Below are 11327 nucleotides of genomic sequence, written 5' to 3'. Positions count from 1 at the left end.
GGTTTTGGGATTGTGGCTTAGTGGGGTGTTCTAGCAAAGTCTATGGTTGCCTGAGGCGGTTCTCAATCAGAGGCAGGTGAATCTCGTTGTCTCTGATTGGGAACCATATTTAGGCAGCCATATTTTTTTGAGTGTTTCGTGGGTGATTGTTCATGTCTCTGTGTGTGTTAGCACAAGATAGACTGTTTAGGTTTTCACGTTACGTTTGTTGTTTTTGTTTTGTTCGTTTTTTCTTCACTATTAAACATGTATCTAACTTACCACGCTGCATTTTGGTCCGACTCTCTTTCGACAGAAGAAAACCGTAACAATCTGTTGCTTTTATACGTCTTACTACTCTAAAGTCATCTTCACTCTCGCTCAAAAAACTCTTGTGGCTTATTTTTCAAATTGGCATGTTTTGTTTCTAAATATCTGCACAAGAGTGAAGGTTTCATCGAGTTGTAAGATAGTACTTTTGCACATATAACACACTGTGGCTGAGGAAAGGCACTACTCCCAATATAAGTGAACCCTAAATCAATGTAGTTCTCATCATATTTGCGTCTCTTCGATGATCCAACGTCCCTGTCTGTTGTTCGGTGCTTTCCCGGGAAAGGGAGCAGTAGCTCTTCAGGTGCATCAGATTCACAACTGTCAGTGTCCATGCTAGCTGGGCTAACAACAAATGTAGAATTACTGATGCTAGCATTGGATGTGCTTGTGGAAGCAGAACAACTTGTGTCGTCAACATGTGCAGGTGTAGTACTGCTGGTAGTAGCAGAGCTGGTATGTGTCTCTATGGATGCGGGCCTTACTTTCTTTATCCATTTATCAATTTTAGAGCAAACGGAATGAGCAGCAGCTACGGACCGTCAGTGGAATTCCCGCGAGAGAGTAATGGTTAATGTGATTGTATGTTAATTATTTGACTAGGCTACCTGTATTTGACATTGTGTTGTTATTTCGCTGAACACTAGATGGTTTCATTTAATTTTTGGCTGTGAAACAAGGCTGCTCTGGCGAGCTATTATAGTTCAATAAACATAATGCAATTTAGTGTAAAAAAGTTCCCAAAACACAAAACATTTAAGTATTTACAACTTAAAAAATAATGGTGATGTCACTTTATTACTTTAGGTATTGAACACTGAAATACTATGAGTTGAGTTACTCAAATGGTTCTAGGCAACAGGTTTCTAAACAAAATGTTTTTTTTAGCAGAACTAATTACTTCAAATGACTTTTTATAGTGTATGCGTGTTTATCTATATGCCCTTTGTTCAGATGCCTGTATATGTACAGTACATACTGTAGTTATTGTATGAGTATATGTAGGTTTCTATATATTGAGAGTTGTGGCTATAGGATCTCATATATTGCCATCCCCCAACTGATCCCCTAATAATAGTAGTTTAAATTAGTCCTTTGGGCCCTTCTGTCAATCATATGACTCGGCCCCTGTGGTTAGGTACTGAAGACTACAAGGAGGGGAAAGATGGACGACTTTTCTACTTTTACCAGGTAATTTGACAATGTAAGAAGAGTCTCAATGGTAGGAACCAGGTACGAACACATTCTCACCTGAGGTTACCTAAGTTGCAGTGAAGTGGACAATGGTAGGAACCAGGTACGAACACATTCTCACCTGAGGTTACCTAAGTTGCAGTGAAGTGGACAATAGTAGGAACCAGGTACGAACACATTCTCACCTGAGGTTACCTGAGTTGCAGTGAAGTGGACAATGGTAGGAACCAGGTATGAACACATTCTCACCTGAGGTTACCTGAGTTGCAGTGAAGTGGACAATGGTAGGAACCAGGTATGAACACATTCTCACCTGAGGTTACCTGAGTTGCAGTGAAGTGGACAATGGTAGGAACCAGGTATGAACACATTCTCACCTGAGGTTACCTGAGTTGCAGTGAAGTGGACAATGGTAGGAACCAGGTACGAACACATTCTCACCTGAGGTTACCTGAGTTGCAGTGAAGTGGACAATGGTAGGAACCAGGTACGAACACATTCTCACCTGAGGTTACCTAAGTTGCAGTGAAGTGGACAATGGTAGGAACCAGGTACGAACACATTCTCACCTGAGGTTACCTGAGTTGCAGTGAAGTGGACAATGGTAGGAACCAGGTATGAACACATTCTCACCTGAGGTTACCTGAGTTGCAGTGAAGTGGACAATGGTAGGAACCAGGTATGAACACATTCTCACCTGAGGTTACCTACTTTTGAATGTAACCACCTGCTGTATTGTCTAGTTGTAATGATGGCTCAACATTGATGCCATCTTCAATACTTATATGTCGCCAACATGTTCATCAAAAAATTCATAACACTGTAGATGTATGGTGCAGATGGTGTGTGTGTGTGTGTGTGTGTGTGTGTGTGTGTGTGTGTGTGTGTGTGTGTGTGTGAGACAGATGGGGGTGAGTGAGTGGGCCAAGACATTGATCTGACCTTGGGTTGGGCAGCTGAATGCCATTGAACTGAACTATGACATCATTGATTTGGATTTAGTATACAATATACTGAGTGTATTCAAAAAAACACTATAAGACAACAATAATTTGATCACTCTATTTTTAGTAATGGGTGATGACACTGTAATGACATTATTATTATAAGTTCAATTATCTTTATTATTTGCTTATGATTATGATTATTGTTGTTATTATTATTATTATTATTACAATTATTATTATTAGTAGTATTATTATAGTTGTAATACATTACAAACAGTTGACTACACGTTTAAAAAGGGACCCTATCGTGCATGTATGGACCTTTACTGTGAGCCTATTCCGGTCCCACGATTCTTAAAGACTCCAATTCGTCTCCCTAGCAGCAGGAGAAACCATGACTCCTTCAATTGGCCGGGAGTCAGAGGGAGGGCATATTGTCACTGACGTTAACAAGCGCGTTCACCTTTTACAATCAGAGCCCCGTTTAGCGCGAGCGCTCCCCGGGGCTATGCGATATTTACCGATGAATTATGTATCAGAGCTCGAGATGAAAGGCGACAGCACGAGCCATGAGCATTAGGGCTTCACGCTTCTGAGAGACATGGGAAACGAAATGTTAGAGATATTAGTTGTTTATTTAATCATTTAGGGTTCTCTTGAAAATATTATGAAGTCGAAAGACTTATCACCGTGGGCTATTTGATATTAATTTAAATAGCATTCCAAATTTCACTTAAATTTGAAAGCGTTTGAAAACTTACATTTTGAGGCGTTTTTAGTTTCTATAGACCAAACTCTTGCAAAATAGGCTTGGTTCGGGGGCCTGACCTTTGGGCCATGTATTCTTATAGCAGATGGTCATAAGCAATAAGCACAAGATAAACGTCATAAGAACACTGCTTTTTAACATGAACCTTTTGAGGATTCCTTTTTTAAAACCACAATCAAATTTCAACATTTAAAGAGAATCCATATAGGCGCGTAAAAAGAAAGGAGAGAGAAATTACGAGGACACGGCTATTATTTTGCAGAAGATTTAGCACCTAAACTAGTGAGTAGGCTGCTACCGATGCAATAACAACTAGACAGTGAAAAGAGCACTGGTAACAATTAGCTTGCTGGGTAATCAAATTCAGACGCTAATCCCAAAAACTCAACCTGTCCCCAAGGACAGAAATGGGAGAGGGAGGAGGGAGGGGGAGGCGTGGGTGAAGGAAACAAAAAGTAGCGGTTGTATTCACAGACAAGCTGGGGGAATTCGTTCTTGAAAAAGCATTTTGAAATATCCTAAAATATTTATTTTCTCTCGAAATTCAAAAAGCTCAAAATGACAGTAAGACATTAAAAATATATTTTGTCAGTCCCCCCCAAAAAAAACGTAATGCTATAGTCATATTTCTGCTGAAAATTGAAACATCTAGATATTTTTTTCAGTAAAATAAAGTAGGATGAAGGATATTATTTCTGAGGGAATAGCAGCATGATGTGAGTAGCCTGTAGATGTGTGAGAAGGGAGTTGTTGGAGAGAGAGAGAGAGAGAGAGAAAGAGAGAGAGATGAGGGGTGCTGCATGTGCCAGAGTTTTTAAATCTCTCTGAGAGGGTTACATTTACCAAACCGTGACAGTCAGGTCCCCAATAATTTATATTCCCAATCCCCTTCCTCACGGTGAGGCCTAGCTAGAACTTCACCACTTCTAAATCAGTACAGTCGACCAACAAACATTTATTCTCGTTTAGGCATAATGATTTTGCAAACATTATTTACAAAATAATTAAAACATGTTTGATATTTCGTGGTGGTGAAATATCGGCTAGCCTGTAATTTGGAGTTTTGAGTTGAAATAAAATGGAGCAAAAACAACTAAACTGATTAAAGCACGAACGACCGAAGACGATACCTCGTGTAGTGCTCTTCACCCTAATATACCGTGGAGACATGGTTTATGTGTGTGAAACACTTATTGGCATAATTAATCGTTTGATTGCTCTTCGCTCGTCATGGTCACCTTTGCCACGAATCACTGCGCAGAGGTGCGCTCCGGGGGGACACGTCAATTGATCGCTCATCAAGGACGCGAGCTCTTTTCGGGAGACCTAGGTGATCTTTTTAATGACACTGATAGCATTGACATAAACTACAATCCTGTATATGATATGGGCTGCGGTGACGAGAGTCACAACAAATCCAAAACACATTTAATCAACCCATTCGCATTTCAGTAGGCCTACGTCGCGTGGAAAGGTTCAACATCACTCCCCATCATTTTCCTCGCTTTATTCCTTTGGCTGTCAAGGTTATTTAGCTCATCTTCCCCTGGATAAAATGAGCAACACTCGCTCACGTTTTCTGAAAACACGAATACATCACGACGTTGTCATATAATTGGTTTAAACTTACATTTCTATCTCTCATACTATTTCCTTCAAAGTTTAGTTAAGGAGCGCCGAAGACGGACGAATCATTAATACCAGGCAAGTGTCAAGTTTGCATAATAAGTTAGAAATACTTTGATCAGTATTGCTCGGTGTAAGATTCATATTCTGCTTGCCAGAGTAACATTCTATACAGTTTCATCTATCCACAGAACTGCATTGGTTTATGTATTTTTTGTAATCCTTTCCCCTCTTGCATTCTTTAATTAAGGCAAACGTTGTGCTAACAGTGCTAGTAATTTCCAAGCATCTCATCTCTATCGTGTATTTACCTCCTTTTCAATAGCATCAAGTGCTCTTTGTGATGGAAATACCTTCGCATGGAGCGATAATTGGGAAGGCGTGTTTGAAAAAAAAAAAAAACGTTTTCCACCCCTCACCTCTCTGGCCATGCCGGCTGCACTGGAGGCTATAAAGCCACTAGCATAATTGGCTGTGGACGGAGCCAAACACATTCTGTAACCCTATATTGAACAAGAGGAGGAAATATGATGTTGATTGTGAATATTGTGAATAATGTGCACTCTGTCTTGGTTTTATAGTTCGCTGCCTACGGACGTGAACTGTAGAAAAGGTCTTGAATTTGCAGTTAAAACATCACAAAAAGTTTTCTGAACAGAATTTTCGAAATGAATTATAAAGATAACACATTTTTTCACTGTTTCAATAGACTATAGCCCTAAGGATATAGCCCTTATTCATTAGGCTATATAGCCTACCTTAGCCTACTATTATTATTGTTATTATTATTGTTAGTATGCGACCTGTATCAGTTTGGGAAAGTGAGTGAGGGTTGGAGCAGGTTGTCTGACAGTCAGCTGGCGTAATAAACACAATGCCAGCCTTTGTTTTATTTTCGTGACGCAGAAAATTAATCAGCCCGAATGCGGAGCGAGCGGAGTCGCGGTTAGCGTCCTAATCAGGGCAGCGCGTGCCGTCCGGATTATCTCATTAAATTCTTATAAGAAAAAAAAAAAAACTTGTGTGCAATAATAATTAATTATTGGACAGGGTAATTATTATTGAACGGGTGTGGGGCAACCTGTAGACGGGGTCTGGGTAAAAGAAGTGACAGATTGAGCCCGGTGGCCGTTATATAGGTTATATACACATGAAGTATCCTAGGGTTGACTACGTGCACGAGAGGAGGGAACTCAACGTTGTAACTTCGATTCTACAGATAGGTGCAGAATGATTGTAATGTAGGAAGGAGCCCATGGCCTACAACGAACATTTCCACGATCAACTTGAATGTAACAAATTTGATAACTGTAGGCTTTTTGATTTGCCACACATTGTTATTGCCTATTCGTTTCATGAACAAACATTAAATGTATCCTTAGTTATGACGTTGTAATACACTTCACCCTGTGATCTTGTGTTTGCATTTTTGTATTTTGTTGTTTTTTATAGGCTCAAAGTCAAAATAGAATTCCAATGGGGTAGCTGGTATCTCAGGGATTAACCTCGTCCGTCGAGCCGACTAGGTGGAAAATCTATCGATGTGCCCTTGAGCAAGGCACTTAACCCTAATTGCCCCTTTAGACGCTCTGGCTAAGAGCCTCTGTTAAATGACAACAACAAAAAATGAAATGTAGGCCTGTTTGGAATTTTGAATGAAAGTGCTTATTAAGATCAAGATGAAATGTAGACCTTGTTCTATGAGTACTATCAATATGTATACATATTTTTCACCGTTAGGGACTATGATATATATATATCCACATCACTTCAGGAGGATGCAGCGGGTTTCCTATCTGGAATGGCTAGATTGTTGGTTGGTTCCTATTCATTACAAACAAACTCACCTAATAATTCCTGTATTAACCCTTACATTGTAGGGTACATTAGGTATGGAATTCTATTTAGTAGCGTTTATGTAGAGAAAAATGTAATTTCGTGCAGAACCGTTTTAATGCCAAAAGAAATAGCTCTCTCTAAAAAGGAGACTCCACCGAATGAGAGAAATATGATCGGCTCTTAATTGCGGTGTATGTTTAGATTAAGATGAAGTAGTTTTTGCTAATCAACACTCTTCCATAGTCTCACCACCTAAATCTAATTACCGGGAGCTATTAATTACGTGGAAATCGCCCAGAGAGTGTCAATAATGTCAGATGGAATTACAATAATGGAAGAGTTCCCCCAAGTTTCTAGTTATTTTGCTAAATTGCCGTTCACATTTTAATTTTCACCACAAGAGATTTAACCGTTTTAGCAGACAAAAGGCCGTATGGATAGAATTAAAGATGCCGTGCTAGTTTCATTGCCTGAAAATGGAGAGCTCTGGGTGTACAGAATTATCTCTTTTGTTTGTCGCCAAAGGCTATTTTGTTATCAGCATTATTTATCTGGTCAACAGCGGGCTTTGTCTTTGCAAATGGCCCCCAATCATGCCGTCTATTCTGGAGACAATTGGCTGATGCTAACATGTGGGTACTATGGTAATAGGCGCCTTGCCTTGTTTGGCCCAATGTTTGTGCGCATTTTAACGAGAATGTTTTGTTCTCCGAGAAGGCATGATGAAATTATTGGATGTTTTGGGTTGTGTAGTAGTGTGTGTGTGTGTGTGTGTGAAAGAAAGAAAGAAAGAAAGAAAGAAAGAAAGAAAGAAAGAAAGAAAGAAAGAAAGAAAGAAAGAAAGAAAGAAAGAAAGAAAGAAAGAAAGAAAGAAAGAGAGAGAGAGAGAGAGAGAGAGAGAGTAGGATAGTACGTTTGTCAGACAGACAGAGCATCCTCAGTCCACAAGGACAGCTGGGGGTCTCCGGTCTGCTTTAAGAGCGCTGGGCGTACAGGGCGACGCTCATTTTTTAAATTCACCTCGCTGTGTAAAGAGTGTGTAACGACTCCAGCGAAAAACCAAGGACTTATCGTCTAACCAAAACAACCTTCTCTCTTTCCTGTCGTGCTCTGTTCAGGTATTGGACAGAATAATTGAGAAGAATCCAACACTTGAGGACTCAACCAAAAGGGTATTTTTATAGAACTTTCTGTTTTCAAAATTCTCTCCAACTTTGCCCTTCGATCGGAGGCTAGAATGATGTCTTATCTGAAGCAGCCACCTTATACAGTCAACGGCCTGAGTTTGTCTGCCTCCGGGATGGACCTACTCCATCCGTCTGTCGGCTATCCAGGTGAGGGCATGGAATACTTCACATCTCTTACAAATAACCATTAAATAGTAAAATAACGTAAAATGGCTTATTGCATAGCTTGTCTTTGTGAAATGTCTTGTCTATTTCGAAATGATGATCGATACGCTAAAACAGGCTAAATAAAATAAACCAATGTATAATTAGATTTTTTTAAATCATTGGCCTTAAATCAATAATTTCGACAGGCTTTATAAACATTATAATTTTTTCTTAGACCTATAGTGAATGATCTAAACTATCAGGGGATCATAACTAATTTTCTGATGGTCTTTGTGGGTCTAAATGTAAATTATTACTAGCAATGGTCTTAAACAAACAAGAGTCATGTAAAACTATTGTAAAACTTATGCAAATTAGGTCTGATCAAAGGACAAATATTCCCTGTCTGAAATTTCCTCTAAAGCCATAACATGTTTGTATTTGTAGTCTTATAATGAATGTTTACTCTTCCTCATACAGCCACCCCTCGTAAACAGAGGCGCGAGAGGACGACCTTTACGCGTGCTCAGCTGGACATTCTGGAGAACTTGTTCGCCAAGACGCGCTACCCAGACATCTTCATGCGCGAGGAGGTGGCCCTGAAGATCAACCTACCTGAGTCTCGTGTTCAGGTAAGTTCCTGGGCCATTTGCGTAAAAACATGCGTCCATCCAGATTCTGAGAGAAGGCCACTCACCACAGCTCATTAATTTGGGCTTGAGAAGTCAAGCACCCAGACGCCACTTCAGAGAGTGAGTGTCTTCTCCACTCTATTCATTTGATGGAGTGTTCATCTCCCAGTGAATTGGCCTACCAGTGTTTTCTTTTGCATTCACTGTATAGATGACTATATTGCAATAAAACATGAAGGAAACGCTATAACACACATTGTTTTATTTTCACATTTATCCTTCTTTCAGGTATGGTTTAAAAACCGAAGGGCGAAGTGTCGCCAGCAGGCACAGCAGTCACAGAGCGGCGCGCAGAGCAAGACCAGACCCGTCAAGAAGAAAAGTTCCCCCATCAGAGAAGCCAGCTCAGAGAGCGGTGCCAGCGGCCAATTCACACCGCCCCCCAGCACCTCAATCCCGGCCGTGAGCAGCAGCAGTGCACCGGTGTCCATCTGGAGCCCGGCCTCCATCTCTCCTCTCTCTGACCCACTCTCTACCTCCTCCTCTTGTATGCAACGGTCGTACCCGATGACCTACACCCAGGCGTCCGGATACAGCCAGGGCTACACCGGATCCTCATCGTATTTCAGCGGGATGGACTGCGGGTCTTACTTGGCGCCTATGCACCACCAGCTCTCCACGGCGGGCTCCACAATGAGCCCCATGGGCAGCAACGGGGTATCCAGCCACCTGAGCCCGGCTTCTTCCCTCGCCACGCAGGGTTATGGGGCAGCGGGACTGGGCTTCAGCGGTCCCACAGACTGCCTGGATTACAAAGACCAGGCCGCGGCCTGGAAACTCAACTTCAACGCGGATTGTTTGGATTACAAAGACCAGTCGTCGTGGAAATTTCAGGTGTTGTGAGAAGAATGAGTGAATTACATTATCTTTTCACAATGTGGTGAAATAAAGGCCAGTCAATCCGGTGGGCCCAGGTTGGCAGTGAATGAGTCGCCGAAAGGGAACGTTTTCCAACGACTGGGCCTTAGTGTCTGTCAAACTATTACCCCAGCAGCAGCAGTGGGAGAGGAGGGGAGCTGCCGCTCTGTCTGTCTGTCTGACTGCGTCACACCTGTTGGGTTAATTTATTGAAAATTCAGAGTGAACTCTGTTTAACTTTGATCAAGGACATGGAACAAAATTGTTACCCAAGAAGAAAATGATCAAGAGAAGTTCCAAACCTCGGTTAAGCGCGTGGAATTGGTCAGCTTTCCATAAGCTTCTTACGACTCCCCGACCCTCTCCTCTTGGTTGGCAAGCTAAAGGGGCCCTTTGATCAAAGCATTGTGCGTGCGTGCGTATGTGTGTGTGTACCCGCACATCTCTGTGCGCGCGCCTTTGAGGCGAACCTGGATGCACTATTTAATTTATGAAAAATGCTTATAAGACACTAGTTCCAAGAGACAATCAACCAGTATTCGTGTGCTCATAAATGTCCCACTACGTGTTTTTCATCTTCTCTATCATTGTTAGCTTTTTGAGACTGTGATTCCTTGTATGCAATTCTGAGTTGCCCATCTGCGATCACCCAGCTATGAATGGATAAAAAATAAAATGTCCAAGTGTTTCAAATGATAAGTTATTATGATGAAATATTAGTTGAAATAGGGAGTTCTCAAACAGTGTGAGTGGCCGAGTCAATGAACAGCAACGTTGCCTGAAACATCAGTGTCCATCAATGACCAAATACAGCTCAAGGTTGTTATGCCAAACTGCCAAGCACACAAATAAAGAACGTTTGAACTGATCCCGTGTCTCCTGTTTAACTTCATAAAAACGTGTACATTTTTTAAGCCTCGATGTTGTTACTTTTTCTGTCAACGCAACATTCGAGTTTCAGTGAAAATAATGCATATTACATAAAACATGATGCATATTTCAACAATGTTATTTTAAATTAAACCAAGCAAATTTTCGGAGCACGCAGACACACACACACAATTTAAAGTGTCAGTAGCAGGAATGTGCAGTATGGGAAAGCTATGCTAATCCCGTTTTCCGGGAGGATAATCCAACATTTCACTGACGGGCCTTGTTTGGTTCAGAGGGCAGCTAACCACTGTCCAGTTCACACGAAGCGGCTTTCCAAGAAGCCCTTAATCACTAACCAACATTCACAGTCCCACTAAATTGTCTGCTAAAAAGGACTACGTTTTTAAAAGCTTTGCAAAAATCCCGCCTTGGATGTCAGCAAATCAGGCGAGGAAAACGCACATTTTCCCAACTGAAAATAGGCCTTATATGTGTTTGTCAGAATTGTAACTATTACATTCACCACATATATAAATAATCATAATAATGCAGCATAAAAACACTTTAGGCTATTAGGCCTACATTTCATATAAAACACGTCCTGTTAAAATCAAACTCAGACGGGCATTTTGTTATTGGTTATAAAAACGAAAGGAAAGTGTCCGCTTGGCTAAGGTCTTTCAGAAGGGAGGAGAAAACAAACAGTATAAACCATACATTCTGGAGTTGTATGACCCATGTCAATCTATGCTGTTGCTGGTTTGAACTGTTTTGTTGTCAGTTTGAACTTGAATTAGCACCAATCGACAGGGGCAATTCTCTTTTCCACGAGGTTAGAAAGGCCTAAGTGGTTAGCGGCTTGAGAAAAAACAAGATATGAGAG

The 11327-nt window shown here is 41.1% G+C and overlaps 1 protein-coding gene across 1 annotated transcript; it reads left to right on the top strand.

The window, feature by feature from the left end:
- Window positions 1–7638: 7638 nt before the first annotated feature.
- On the top strand, window positions 7639–10430 carry LOC112251767 (homeobox protein OTX2-like). Its single transcript, XM_024422713.1, has 3 exons — window positions 7639–8021; window positions 8502–8653; window positions 8942–10430. The coding sequence occupies exons 1-3, from the start codon at window positions 7925–7927 to the stop codon at window positions 9554–9556; spliced, it is 864 nt and encodes a 287-aa protein (XP_024278481.1). The 5' UTR covers window positions 7639–7924; the 3' UTR covers window positions 9557–10430.
- Window positions 10431–11327: the final 897 nt, after the last annotated feature.

This window comes from Oncorhynchus tshawytscha, linkage group LG05 (genome assembly GCF_018296145.1).
Source record: "Oncorhynchus tshawytscha isolate Ot180627B linkage group LG05, Otsh_v2.0, whole genome shotgun sequence".
Classification (NCBI taxonomy): Eukaryota; Metazoa; Chordata; class Actinopteri; order Salmoniformes; family Salmonidae; genus Oncorhynchus; species Oncorhynchus tshawytscha.
This window is presented reverse-complemented; position numbering and strand designations above follow the sequence as displayed.